This window comes from Thunnus maccoyii, chromosome 21 (assembly GCF_910596095.1).
Source record: "Thunnus maccoyii chromosome 21, fThuMac1.1, whole genome shotgun sequence".
Classification (NCBI taxonomy): Eukaryota; Metazoa; Chordata; class Actinopteri; order Scombriformes; family Scombridae; genus Thunnus; species Thunnus maccoyii.
The window spans coordinates 21,592,559-21,607,905 of NC_056553.1; the positions used below are offsets into that span (position 1 = coordinate 21,592,559).

At 41.7% G+C, this 15,347-nt stretch overlaps 1 protein-coding gene and 1 long non-coding RNA gene across 4 annotated transcripts in view; both read right to left on the bottom strand.

The window, feature by feature from the left end:
• Positions 1-7,823: 7,823 nt before the first annotated feature.
• LOC121888286 lies at positions 7,824-9,219 on the bottom strand. Of its 2 annotated transcripts, XR_006093186.1 has the most exons (4): positions 9,062-9,219; positions 8,800-8,894; positions 8,044-8,230; positions 7,824-7,903 (listed from the first exon to the last, which is right to left on the bottom strand). It is a non-coding gene; the product is annotated as an uncharacterized LOC121888286 (long non-coding RNA). The 2 variants fall into 2 exon arrangements; XR_006093185.1 differs by having other exon boundaries at positions 7,845-8,230.
• Positions 9,220-12,211: 2,992 nt separating this feature from the next.
• mpp7a (membrane palmitoylated protein 7a) overlaps positions 12,212-15,347 on the bottom strand; it is a 141,907-nt gene continuing 138,771 nt past the window's right edge. For both annotated transcript variants that reach the window (XM_042399017.1, XM_042399018.1), the window contains exon 17: positions 12,212-15,115. In XM_042399017.1, the coding sequence (XP_042254951.1) occupies positions 14,936-15,115 (180 nt within the window). In that variant the 3' untranslated portion in view covers positions 12,212-14,935. The remainder of the gene's footprint in view (positions 15,116-15,347) is intronic.

Sequence of the window (15,347 nt, forward strand, 5' to 3'; positions counted from 1 at the left end):
TTCAGTTATTGTAAGTAATTGCCTGTTTCATTGACTGTTTGAAAAGGCACAAGTACAAGAAGCCCACGGAAAATACGTTAGGTCATCCTCGCTCTGTAAAGAAAAAAAAAAAACAGAAGCAAAGACAGCAGTGCCAAAGAAAAGTGAACATAATAAATCATTCATAGCCTGAAGACTATCCCCACATTAACTGATCATTGTGCGATGTTACCAGGCAGCAGATATGGCTGCCGATAAAATATGTCAAATTTATGTTCTTATATATATCAAGTTAGATGTATAATTCTCACTACAGGCAGATGAAAATTAATTAAAACAACCCATGCATTTCTTCTAAATGAGTCTCAGCAAACAGAACCTGATACTGCTGATTTTTTTTTTTTTTTTTGAAACAATATCATCGCTTGAGCTTCTTATGGACATAAACCTGCAATTGTGGTTTTCAAATACTGTGTACAGTATGTATTTCAAGTGGCAATCACTTAGTGCCAGTGCTTTCTTTGGAGTGGATGGATGCCTGTCAAATATAGAAGTAACACAAGATTTATGGCCATAGGGCTTTTAGGGGGAAACCAATGACAACGTCTACATCTACACGACTTAAAACACATTTTGTTTATTTTGGTTGCAGTTCTGCACGGCGACACTTGGCTCCTGCTGCTAAATCATTGAGAAACATTACAAGAGCTTTTATGTATTTCCAGAAATGCTGAATGAGTGCAAGTGACCACAAAACATATCTTTGAGAAAATCATATCATCATAAACTTGAATATTCCCAGGCCCTGTAACTGTGCTGATGTGCATATCGTGTTTTCTTTAAATCTGCAGGTTGTCATTTCATTTTAAAATAGAAAACAAAATATGAAGCCATGCTAACAGCATAGATGTGATGAGCAGATTTAACCCTGACCACTAACACTAACCCCAACACTAACCCCAACACTAACCCCAACACTAACCCTTAACGCCTACCAGCACCTAGGGGACTATTACTAGCCCTACAATTTTCCTATAGATCAATTCATTATCAACTTACAACAGTGTGACCTATTATGATCTCTATTGTTACTTATCAATTCTTTTTTGACTTATCATTATTATTACACTATTATTGCCTGACTTCTAGTGTATAAAAAGCAAACGTAGACTGCCTTGGTCACGGCTGGAAGAACCTGTTGGGGTGGGCCAGAGCAAGAATTTGTTGGTGGGCCCCTGTAGAAAAGGTTCCTTTGAACAAAGACCAACTGCTCTGCTTGTTGATTGGTACTATAGATGAGAAACACCTAAGATCATCACCAATTACAGGTAAAGGCTATACTAAGAAAGATCGGGGAGCCTTCAGTTGCATTCTGGTCCAGCTAAAATGACATTCCCACGAATGGACATTTGTGTGTTTTGGCATTTAGCTTGTTCTCGAAAAAATTGTTCAATGTATTTGGAAGAATCTGTGTCCAAACATGCATTTAACATTTGCTACAGAAACAAAGAATTCAGTGCCCTGTCCATAACAGGTGTGATTACTGCTTAAATTGATCTAACTAGATCAATATAATTTACTCCACAAGAGCCCCTCCAAGTTCTCATCAAGTACAGTACACACAAAGACCAAAAACCAACCACTGCTTCTACGCTGGAATAATGCCGCCTGCTCCCACATTTTCTATGTGTCAATTAGTTTGAAGCAATTTGATTGGACAACTTTATTTTGGAATATCACAATAAATAATAAAATGATCACAATAAAAGCTCTTGAAACTAGATTTTGTCAAAGGGGCCTTCTGCAAGATGAGGCTATAAGATGGTTGACATCACCCTCATTGTTCAAAGTCTCACAATCGGGGGGCCCTGAGGCAGTTGCTCACCTTGCCTTGCTTGGTTGATATCCCAGCCCTCGTCCTGGTGGCCTACAGGGGTCAAAGACCCTAACATTTCCTGTCACCTCCACTGTCTGCTGTCAATTTAAAGGCAAGAACTCCCCCCAAAATTACTTTAAAAAGGCAACTGTTAAATCTGTCTTTTGTCTGGTTCATGTGAAGATATGTTGGCCCCACCTTGACCTGATTACCAGATAAAGGCCTCTAAATACCCTTGAGCTGGCAAGATCCGTTCTACTAGACTGATCGCGTTGCCTCCCCCTTCGCCTCGCCCTGAAGATAGCAGCTGGTTCTACTCTTTCAAGACATTCAGCACACTTAAATAAAAAGCACAGATCTTCCCTGTATTTCTTTCCTCCTCCCTTCACTTCCTTGCTCCTCTGTCTCTCTCGCTTCATCTCTAACAGTGTAATTATTATTTTGAAAGTGCGGTCTGAGAGGCCGTCCACGTTTGGCACTGCCTCACTCGCTAACGCTCGGAGAGCTCTAATACGATTTGACTTTCGCTTTATAACGTCTCCAGGAAGACATCAGGGGCCCTTTGTTCCTTCGTTCCCCTGTCTAAGGATGAAGGGAGAGCTGAGGTAGCAGCTGAGAACAGGAGAGGAGAGAGTGGGCAAAGCAAGAGGTAATAAATAGCAAGGAGGAAGGGGTGAAGAGCGAGTGGTAGGCCTGTTTTTGTAAACGGGGTGAAGAAGAACACGCGGATGAAAAGAGTTGACTGAGATGGAGATAGATGTTGAGTGGAAGATGGCAATGGAAAAGATGGGGATGGGAAAATAGAGTGAGAACAGACGAAGAGCGCAACTTGTTAAGTGTAGTGACAGGTGAATGAGAGAGGAGGTTGGCTGGGATGCCCCTGTCCTCCCATCATTAGAGGAGGTGCTGCTTGAGACCTTTATGTTGGTGCAGCTCCAGCATTGGTGCCGCCAAACCAATCAGCAAGAGAACGAGAGAGGAATATTTCTCATTGGAAATAATGAGACATCCTTGTGAAAGGCATGCAAGAAAAGGAGACTTCCCTGTGAACAGACAAATAGAATTTAGAAAGGATTTTGCCTAGAGACGACTCTGTTGTTCATCACGTAATTTATTTTGAGAACAGAACCTTTGTCATTTCCCTTTATATTCTTGGTTTTCCTTTTATTTTTTCATTTATGCAATCTAATTAAAGTTAGTTTAAAATTCCATTTCTTCACTTTATTTTTCAAATTAACATTAGCAGTAGTAGTAGTGTAATAGTAGTGATGGTGGTATTCACACCACTATTACATTGATCTAAGGCAGCAGTTTCCAATTTTTTTGCTTGGGACACCTTAATTCAACACAATATCTACTCACAACCCCTTTTCACAGGTTGTAGGCCATTTAAATTGTGAGCACTTCAATTAAAGAGAAACCATCCATCCTCAAATTAAGGTTAAGTTGAATCAAATTTAGAGGCCTGAATAGGAAAAATTTTACAGCGATTCACAAGAAAAAAGGAAATGTGTACTTAAAGGAATAGTTCGATATTTTGGGAAATACTAAATTCTTTTTTCAGACGAAAAAAGGTGTTCTTGCTGACAGTTAGATGAGAAGATCGATATCACTTTTAAACTATTGCTTTAATTTCATACAGTAGACTTTTAAACTTTCTTTTTCTTGTCTCTTACTCCTTGTGGGAGTCCTGAACCCCAGGTTGGGAACAACTGATCTAGAGCATGTTTTGCCAATTGAAGAAAACAACAGAAAACAATGGGGAACAAAAGGAGGAAATGTAATTGTAATGTATTTAAGTCATTCCGCACAGTGCTAATGTGTGTATGTTTATATAGAGTATATCTATTTTACAAGGTGGTAGAAAACAAAATTCTGACACCAATTTATGCCAACAGTAAATGTTTAGTTTTGAGACGTGCTATGAAACCTGTGAAAAGTTGAGCACCAGTTGCACCATGCTGGATTCTGTAACATGCCTGACCATCACTTTGCTTTTTTCTTATAATCCTCAACCAACCCCATACTGAGCAATAACAGGCAGCCTCAGCAGGAGTACAGGTATGCAGTGAGATCAGCATCAGCTGGCTGCCAGGGTGGCCTGCAGTGTCATTACACATGACTGATGGCTATCAATAGTTGGTTGACCTATGAGGCATTCATGGAGAGATAAGTTTAGAATAGGCCATACATATCAAATATTGTGTTTGTTTTAGTTCTTTGGAGCTGACTGTATTACTGCATAGGAAGAGTGTTTTACTAGGAAAAGCAAAAAAAAATTACTGGCAAACAGGAAAATGCATTAAACTCTAAAATAGCTAAGGTGCTCTAGTGTAATTAATCAGAGTCAAATAAAGACTGATGAAGTCCATTGCGACATTTGTTTGGTTTGAGTTCTTGCCAAGGAACTGCTGATCTCAAGTTCAAGATAACAGTATTTAGTTATTTAACTGATTTGTATTTTTTACTCAAGTTATTGACAGTACTATTAGCAGATAAAGTATAGGTAATAGCAAAAAAAAGTAAATTAAAAGTCACATAGTCTACAAGCAATTTGAGAATTACTTACATTGACACCAAATTTCAGGACCATTAAAAGCCTCGTACAACTCAACATTTTGGTTGACATATTTCCTTTCAGGCTTTAAGCAACAAGCTATTGCAGAAGAAGGAAGGACTATTCAACTAATATAGCTTGAGCATCAACTAATATCATTATAACTTTTGGGCGAGTGACAAAAAAAAAGGTTATTGTTCCCAAACAGTAGCCTAAACAGCGTTCAAAGAAAAGGACAGCTGCACTCTGGGAGTATCCACTAGCCACTAGGATTTTTGGAAATACAATATGTTTCTCAACAGGTTTTCAACAAGCCATGGAAAAGTAGTCAAAGTCTGTGCTGTTCCAACGCTAACAATGTAGTCTAATCACAAAGCTCGGAGGACTAATCAGTCTGTCTGCGGCCTGCGTGTGAGATCCGCTGCACAGGCCGGGGTTTGGATTTGGTTGGGTTCGGCCTCACGGCGGGAGCCTCTCTAGAGGGCTGCAGAGCAGTCACAGTGCCAGGCTGCCAGACTCTGGACCGTGGGCATTTCCTCCTTTCAGATGGCTTCAGTTAAAGGAGCGCTCCATTCTCTCAACTTCTGGCTGGCTGAACCAGCCCCTGTGGAGCATCACTCATTAGGGCCCGTTGTCTGCAGCCAAAACCTTAACTGCTCCCCAAGCCGCTGCAGCACCACTCCCCGCCATCAACACCTGCTAACACATGACACACAGGCTCCGGCTGACTGCTGGGAAGAACTCCCTTCTGCTCTGCCGCCTCTGGTTTTTGACTAACAAGGCCCCAAGCATCTCTTTCTTTTCCTGATGCCTTGCTTGTCAGATGCCCCTTTTGGCTGACACTTCTTTTTGACCTCATGCTGCATTTCCGCAAAGACACCTTAGAGTTCCGAAAGTCATCACACTTGAGTGTAAAGCTGACTGTTATTAGTCAGCAAAGGAGAACCATTTTACGGTTTGTTTGTCTTATGGCCTTGCCACATGGTTTCTTTCATGTGAGTCACGACTGCTTTGACAGTTTAACGTGTTGTGGAACAGACCTTTTCACAGATCTGTCCTCCGTCCACCAGGTCTAGTCTGGACAGGGCCTGGTAGTCCAGTCTCCTGTCTGCTCAACACATAATATACTGGCATCCTCACTGGACCTATGGTTCTTTATTGGAAATTACGTCACCTCGTAAAGGGACATGACCCATTACAAAATCACACTGCTTCTTGTTATTCTTCCTCTCCAAAGACGAAAGTCTCTCTCTCTCTACTCTCATTTAGTCCCTTTAAATAATTTCGCCTTGATTTTTGTTTGTTTTTCCCATCCTTTGGGTCACGTGAGTCCCCATCATAGCTCCCAGGTGGGCAGGCAGGTCGTCAAGGCTGGACAAGTGCTTGATTAGAAACACAAGCACACGGTGAGTGTGTATGCAGCCACCTTGTGCTCTTCCTCATACCTAACCATCCAAGAAAAGAGGGTGACAACATGTCAAAACATGGTGTGTTGAGTGTGTAGGTTCAGGGACCAGGCCTTGGCTTTTAGGTTGTGGGAATAAGAGGAGGGATACATCTGTGGTTGTCATGATCAGGGTCTAGCCCCTGTCAACCCCACACTCTGTTGATACAGAGATGCCAAGAGCTCCTAACATGTCACCATGTTTCCCAGAACATGGCAATAACAACGTGATGTCTACATGTCTGTTACAAGGCCTTTGCGTGCAGTGAGAACCCACATCAGTGAAAAGATATACATTCTATCAACCTCCAGGGTTTCATGGTAGTGCTTGTTACAGTCTTGAACACGGCTCATTGAGTGTACCACTGTTTTCTTAAATGTATAGATTCATACTGTGATGATATGTAGCCTTGTGGAATTACAGTTTAAGAAATCAAACTTATGTCTTAACATTTCTATGGGGAATCCAACATTTTCCTCTTATTAGCTCACATATGTCATCCAAACCCTTAAGACCACATATGTATTTAATATTATATCTGGCAATCAAGGCTATTGTGTAGAAGCCATAAAGTCTGCACACCTACAAAAAGGTTACCACAGACATCTGTTATGATACCAGATATCAGATATAGAATAAATCACAAAAAAGTATTGATTTATATGAGTGATTTGGCAGAAATTAGAGTAGGATTAAGTAGAGGTGATATGATCTCATGTAACTGTAACTTACTGTAGAAGACTGAAAGTGTCAGAACACCTATGCCACAATTAATCACCAGTTGTTACTCTGTACATGTTTGGTTCTGACATTGTTGACGGTCTATATTGGGATCATTTATGAGTTATATCCTTCAATATATGAATAGTGACCTTGTAAAATCAGAGCAGTAATTCAGAATAAAAGGGTTTTTTCATCAAAATGACAAATATGCATATCACACTTACCTTGAGTGGTATCCAGCTATGCTAGTTTTGGTTTTATTTGTCCAGGTTTTGCAGTAGTTGCCTCTGTGGATTCTGCCACAGCATGTTCTGTGAATTATTCTGAGTAAAGGCCTTCGCTGTGTCACTTTCTGGTGACACAGCGAAGTTCATCTGTGGATCCTAGTGAAATAGATTTGCAAAGTGGGAGGGACCACTGGTTCTGGAATTATGTTTTTTTTCCATCATTTTGGCTTGGCGGATGCTCATGAGCCTTGCCCACTGTTGCTATGAGGAAGAAGCCAGTTAGAGACACAAATCAGAGTGGTCATCTTTTGTCCCAGTGACTCAACTGGGACAGTCTCATGCCAGACCAAACCATAGAAGTGCTGCAACTGTGAGTCACCAGACATTGTCTGTGTAGAAAATGAATGGGACTTTTACTTCCGGAACCAGGGGCACCCGAAATAGCTATTCCCACTTCAAAGCGTGGTTTTGTAGGGACTATTCAGGGCTAGTTGGTGAAATACCGCAGCTGGTGAGCTAATGGCTAACACGCTAGCCAGCTGAAGACACACTAGTGCTATCCTGTCACAATCATGGTCACAAAAGCTCTCTAATATAGCTAGCTTACTCATTATCCATTAGCATGTTCAGTAGCTTGGTTGCTAATGCTAACAAGCTCACATAGTTTATTCAAAAGGTGTATTTGAATAAACTGTCTAAAAACATTGACTCCTGTCTCAAAATTCTAGAAAACTAAAAACATCTTAGCTAAAACGTTAAGATGTTCTTAGTTTTATGTTTTTAGTAGGCTTCCTACATTTTGTTCTCTCCAGCTCTCTGTTCCCTCAAAGGTCAACACTGTCAATATGGTTTGCTATTGGTCAAGAGTGTGAATTTGTGTGTCAAAGTTCACCAAAGTTATACTGGACATGAAGGATTTGCATGACTTTATTTCACCCCTGAAAGCCAATCCGCATCACAAAATGCCAAGATGACCTCAAATATTGGATCGATCATTGAAAAAAAACCATTAACTGACCTCTCTGATCTCCCTTGATCTTTCTGAGGTCCTTTTTAAAGCTTCCAGTTGCAGAAGGCTGTCAGCTCATCTGAGGCCCTGTACAGAGAAATGAGCTTCTCAGGTATCTTGGAGGTCCTGGGCTCAGTCCCTGTGGTGTAGCTGCTGCCACATGGAGGTAACTTTAGCAGACTCAATATTAATGACCAGTGGCCAGGGCCTCCTTGTAATCCACTTACCGTCATTACACAGGGTCAGCATGGCTACTGCTGCTGGGCTCTCATACCCCAGCTGGACGCACGGCTACATTCCATTTGAGTGGTGTATAGTTGGACGATGGAGAAACACTGTTTTGCTACTTACATTTGCATGTGTTGGATTTTACAAAGCTGCACGAGTTGTTCAAATGACAGCACAGCTGGAACTCTATCAGGGCAATAAAGAATATTTTAAAAATGCTACAAAGCAATCAAAACAGACACATTTGGAAAGCAAGTGATATTGTTGACTTTCTCTGGCACTCACACACCCTAACTAGGGGAAATCGTGCAATGTGGCTGACTTGTGGATGTGGAGACTTGCACTAATTTGTAGCACACACAAGGAAGGTCCTGACCTCCAGAGCACTCTAACTTTAAAGATGACAGTTGAGAGTCTGTGTAATTAAAACTGCTTCGATAGAGGCCAACAAGGCTCAGGGGAAGGCCACAGTGAAAGTTTAAGAAAATACAGGTGGACAGCTCCATACTCCCCTAACATAGTCAATGCCTTTGTACAACCTCAGCCCCAGTACCCTGCTTTAGCTCCACATGTGTCAGATGAATTTTCAGTGCTGTGGACCCTCCAGGTGAACTTTTACCCCTTGGTCTTATTTTCAAACACACACACAAAGTCAAGTTAACCTGTGCAGCCCCAGTATATACATACGCCACCATGCATTAATGACCAAATGTGCTACGGCTATTAGACTGAGCGTGTTGTTATGATTGCCATACATTCTCATCAGGGTGAAAAGGTGTTCTCCGGCCAGAGAGGAATGAAGGGCATCCCCTGTTCTCTTCTCACTCCCCACCCTCCAGTTCTTCAAGTCCTGTAATTGAGAAATACAGCTCAAGGTAACATGCCCTGAAGACCTTTGCCTACAGACATGAGGTAATGGTGAGGCTAATTAGGCTGAGGAGACAGGGTGGGCGGAAGCTCCTGGCCCAAAGCCCCATTAGTCTACAGTAGAGTCTCCCTATGGTCAAGGGCATTTACCCGTGGATGAGGAAAACAGAGCGGCATCTCTGGCTGGCTCCTATGGTAAAGCCATGGTGATGGGCTGAGTCACCACATGAAAGGCTGGATAGTAGAACGCTGGAGGAAGAGAAGTGAGTGAAAGAGAGGCTCATTCAAGAAAAAGATGAGAAATCTCAGCAGGAGTCTGGGTCCCCCTCCTTCTTACCCTGCCCACCCTCTTCTGATGCTCATGATGTACAATTTGTCATGTTACAAAAGCAGGGCTTATCACATTGAGCTCCCTTCAGGATATTGGCCCTGATACTGTAATTTTAAGCTAGTAAATCAAAATGATTGCAGCATATATTGTAATGCGAGACAGAGACATTTCGTTTAATGGTTTCCGAAATGCGTAAGGGGGACGTTGTAGGAACCCCTATGACATGTCGCTGGGCCCGGGACAGGACAGGCTTTCTGACTTTTCCACAGCTTAATCCCCCCTGTTCATCTGTTTAGCCCACTTCTCTTCCTGCCTCCACCCTGCTTGTCTGGCTCTGGCCCTAACCTCCTAAACAATGGGTTTAGTTAATGCACGGATTTATGGACATGAAAATAAATACATCAAAAGGGCAAGAAAGAGAGCGATTCATGAGACCTTACAGCAATGCAACAGGGGCAACATTAATCTCTGGGATCTAAGATAAAAGCTGAATTTTACTTACTATAAATCCTCAGATTCCGAAGGCGTTCTGTTGAACTATTACAGTCAACGGAATGAAAGGGGAATATATAAAGACCTGCTCTTTGATTTGGTGAGTGCCAGTATCGATGTCTGAGCTGGGGAAGCCATCGCTGGGCCTTTACTCACACGGCAGCTGGTGTTTTAAGGGATGACAGAAAGAGATGAATAAAGAGGAAGAAGGAGATTTGTTATCTTAAATCAGTCAGGGACTGCAAGCAGACTTTTATAGAACTATATTGAGATTTATGAAGGTGTCTCTTTCTTTGCTACTACTTACTGTAGGGCAATGCCATTTACTGTTCTGCCTCTTCATAGTATACACAGACCCTAATGCACACATGTAGTACCTTTCAGTGTTACATCATTACTCATCTAAAGTACCTTGGCATATGTGGTTGATTCCTGGCCCTTCATTATCTGTGTTGTGGGAATCTGGGAACACGTGTTTCTGTCCTCCTCAGTCAAAGCAAATAAAACACAGGATCCGGGCTGACGCAACATGCTTATCATTCTGACAGCAGCGTGGGCTCCTCAAGGCGCAAGTTGATGACTCGTCAAAAAATGGAGACACAAAACCGTATGTCCGTCACCGCCTCTGATGATGCCTTGTTGGACTCTGGTCGTTTGTAACAGAAACATCCTTGGAGTTCAGGGAACATCACTCCCTTGCTGGGCAATTGGAGTGCTATCAAAACATAGCCCTACACCCTTGACACTTCAAGTCAGACACAGTCAAATAAACACATGGAAAAACCTACAACGAATGAGATAGTAGGTGAATAAAGACATGAACTCCGGTAAAATGAGTGGAACCGAAGAGTGAAATGAGAGCTCAGAGGGAAAAGATTCTAAGATTCCGGATATGGAGAAGGTGGCACCAGCCATCTGGCTCCGTCAAGTCTGACATGGGGTCACCTTTACCCATGAGATTCTGGGGTATAAGGCCCTGAGCGTTGGTCAGCTGTGGGCATTATGATGTGAGAGGAAATGGGGTCAATTCACACTCACTTAGAACGTCTATCTACGTCTGTCACTGCCATTGAATTCCCACAACAGCAGAACACTCCGGGACAACGCAGGGTGGTGTTCATCTTGTGTTAAACATGGATCATTGAGCTTGATGGCTTTTGGAAGGAAAAACCTTGCTCACTCACCTACTCACTCACTCACTCAGCTTGCTTTAACTCAGAGGGCATAATGGGACAGTGCCATGTTTCTGTACGTAAAGCCAGCAGCCTTTAAGGTCTCCCCCTGTCACTCTGTTATCCTAATTAGGAAGAAAGACAGAGTGACAGAAAGACATAAAGAGTGAGCTGTGGAATAGCTGGTTCCTCCCCTCAGCCTGAGTGCCATTACCTCCTCCTGACCTTCCCTGCCACCTCCTCCTCACTGCGTCCTTATCCGCCTTGGCTGTAAAACTCCCCTCCCCTGCTACACACAGCCATCAAAGTGAGCACTGTGGAAAAGAGGAAATGTGAAGGTTAGGCGACCTGATTTGGACCGGTGAGGGAATTTTTTGGAACTTCATCAAGCGGAGGCCTGCTGAATCCTCTGGTGGGTTGCTGGCTGGAGGCTGGACTTCTCAAGAGCCCCCTTTTACCACCCCCACTGACTCCACCCGTCCCCACAACCACTGTTTTCAAAGGTCCAGAGACATCTGAGTTAGTAATTTGGCCCGTTGCTGTAGCAGGACACTGGGGTTTAATTGGGCTGCACTGCTCTGGAGGTTTAAGCAGGCCAGTTCCTTAAATCTTGTTTTGATCCAAGGATTCTACAAAATCTGTTTTTAGGAGTTCAGAATCCACCTGGATGTCCAGGTAACAAGTAAGTACAGATTTAGTTCAGTCCTGTGGTGTACATATGATGACAAATTGTTTGTGAACAAGGCTTCATGAACACGAAGTGTGTAAAAATTTGCATTGACAGTGCCAAAATTAATAGTTAACTTTTTTTTGTAAGAATGCAGTTTTTAGGGATTTTTCTGACATTTAAACTTTATTGCAAAGGTTGAAAAGTTGGCTACTAGTTAGCTACTAGTAACCTAATACAACAACTTCAAATTCATTAACTGAGGTGGGAAATTATTTTGATATTGTCTAAATCGAATACATATGAATGGCCCATAGGTGAGAAAAACAGCCAGTGACTGGGATTTACTTCTCTCTAGTGCTGCCATTTACAAGATGAAAGGTGACAGCTCTGTTTACCCAACTGTGCACTCCAGAGTGAACCGCTGTGGGGCAGCTGAAAGATGTTTCTGGAAGGTTTTTCTCAAAAATTCAAACTGAGCAAAACTAGACGTGAATGGCACTCAAGGGCATGAATCCCAGAAACACTGGAATATTTTTCTCATACCGTTCCACCTCTCACATCACTGTTCTCAATCTTTGCCCAGTTGAAGACACGAATAACAGATGTAAATTAAATTAAATTCTACACAGTGGAAATACAAGTTTAGTTGTATTTTCTTTAATATAAAATGTAGCAGTTATCAAGAATATGTAAATTCATACAACTTGCCTAATAAACAGCGTTTCATTTACAGCAAGAAATTAAAAATATTCTCTGGCGACTGTACAAATCTGAGTTTCATCAATAAAAGACATGGCAGAGGCATAAGATATGAAGAGCAGAACAAATAAAGTAATATATAAAAGGGGAACATAATGTGGTACTAAAATGAATAAAAATCTAGGGCAAAGTATAGGGGTGAGATTACAGTATGTGTCTTTAACAAGTGAGTTATCATTACTGAACAGCATAAAGCCTCAAATCCCCTTTTGCAAATGGAAAGGTAAAATAAATGCACAGGAAGAGTTTTTGGGCAATGCAACCTGAGCTGGACATATAGCTAATTTATGAGAGAATGACTACATTCATTCAGTTGATGATTTGTATGGTGACCAATTGTTTAGTAGCATAGTTAAAAGAATAATTAACATTTTTGGAAATATGCTTATTTGCTATCTTGTTAAGAGTTTGATGAGAAGATTGATACCACTTTAATATCTGTACAGTAAATATAAAGCTACCACCAGCAGTCGGTTAGCTTGGCTTAGCCAAGACTGGAAACAAGGGGAAACTAGCTAGCCGGATTTTGCTTCCATCAAAATCCATGCATTTAATGCATTTTAAATCCATTTTTATTCCACATATTCCTCTTCCTTGACAAAACCTGATGCCTACATTGCCCAAAATGCAACTTGACCTCCAACAGTCAAAAGCTTTGGGTGTCTTATACTAGTGGTGGCTAATGTTCACACCCCCAGATTTTTTCATTTTCAAACTCTTCAGCCCCAAGCAATGCTGACTCAAGTGACATCACTTGAGGCAACTTCTTTCTGGAGCCACAAAAGGCTTCATACAACTTATTTCATATAGGCAGTATTCCCAACCATAAACGGATTTTGATGTGTAAAATCGGCGCAGTTCCCCTTTAAGCCTGAAGCTAGAGCCAGGGGATGATTAGCTTAGCTTAGTAGAAAGACTGGAAACTGGGACAAACACCTAGTCTGGCTCTCTCCAAAGTTCACACACCTACATGCACCTCTTAAGTTCATTAATTAACACATCATATTTTTATTTAATCCAACAGAAATGTAAAAATGACATGTTCATAAAACCGCTACTTTACATGTTCTGGTAGACGTATTTGTGAACTTTGGACAGAGCCAGGCTAGTTGTCTCCCACTGCTTCCAGTCAACTGTATGCTAAGCTGAGCAAAGCGAATCTCCTCCCTGCGCCAGCTCCATAATTAACATATAGATAGAGGATGGTATCGATCTTCTTTTCTAAATCTGATTCACTACATTAGCAGCAGAAAACCAATGATTCACAAGAGTTGCAATAATGTTAATGATAATCATGATTAATGACTAGCTGCTTTGAAAATTAATATATCGCTATAAATATCGCTATCATAGAAAAAAAAGTACTGAGTAAAAAATGAGCAAGTTAGACCAGGAACTGGAGACACTTAGCAATAAAGTCATGATGCTCATAAAGTCAGGAGCAACTACTTAGCATTTTCTCTTGACTTTAAATCCTGGAAGTGTGGTATGGACCCTCTATATTAGCAGCCTAGCTGAAGCCATTTTTATGTGAATAAAAATAAAGACTCCACCCTAATAAAACACAATTGTGAACATTTTCTTCTAGCGGACAGCCAAAAGTGTCTAGTTCTGGGACTTTAAATGGCAAAGCTGTTATGCTGGGCACCTTCATATGAAGGGTGGCTTTTCAAAATGCTCCTAAATGGAATATATAACACCTAAATAAAATGGCTCTCTATGTGCTTTGTAGGGGGAAAACTAGACTAGGATGATGAAATCAAAACACTTGACTGCAAAAAGAAACGCATCTAGTGGAAAAATCTGTCAGAGGTGGCTACAGTTGAGATCAGGTTGCTCTGAAAGTTAAGATATGTATATAAAAGGTATGCAAAAAAACCAACTGGAAGATATTAGAAAATATATTAATTTCTTTTAAATAAAATTATACTTATTGCCCTTTCTTGAGAGTGTACCTGACAATGTTTTGTTTGGATGTTGGAGTAACAGTCATGGAAGCAATTTAGAAGCACAGAAATACAGTAAGACAGAAGGCAAATATGTTTTCTTTCCCCCCCTTTTCTCCTTAGAGGTTGTGTTCTTTTATAGACATGTGCATGTAAGTTGTCCACCAAGAAGAAATATGTAAATCCCTTTGGTTTCTAATGGTCTAATGTTATAAACACACTAAAGAGAGAGTTCTGGTTGGCGGGGTTGCTGATGTGCTGGCAGGGCTGCTGCTGCTGTGATGGTCCAGGCTCGTTCCACATTCTGGTTTGGACCAAAGAGCTCCAACTTATGACACAGAATAAGACCTAGATCAATGTCCAAGGGCCATATCCTGGACAGATGCCCTTAGCCTCAACGCAGAGTAGTGTCAGATCTGGTCAGACCTGGAAATCCATATCCAGATGGCAGCTGAGGTCTAAATTCAACCTGACTCCAGGCAAAAGCACATTTTTAGCTTTGTGCAGCTCAGGTATGGTGACATGGCAGTCTGGCGCAGCTTTGTTATATTCCCGTCATCCCCCCGACACCAGTCACAGCAGACATAGAAAGATAAAAACCTGCATATTTCGTCGAAGCCCTTCCCTTTTCTCCTTTTACAGTCTGTGTGGGTCTCAGGAGTGAGTCCAGCTGATGGGAACCCACTGAGTCTCCGTCTCTACTTTCTTTAGAGCCAACCGCAGCTCGCTGAAGGTCGCGGCAAGGTCATCGTTAACTATGACCCTCTCAAACAGATGACTATATTGAGTCTCCATCATCTGGGCAGTTCTCTCCATCTCCTGAAAGTCCTCCTCCTGCAGTGGAAGTGAAAACAGAGAGGAAAGAAGAGGATGGAGGTGAAAAAGGCGACGAGTGGTGAAACATAAACAAACCAAGAGAGGCAGAACAGTTCATTCCAGGCTGCCTATCTGCTGCAAAGAGAAAACACTGGCCACAGTAAACAAGAGGAGAGATAAATTCACATACTGTAAACACAAATTACATGGCATTGAACACGCAAATTAACATAGAGAGGCCTGTACAGAG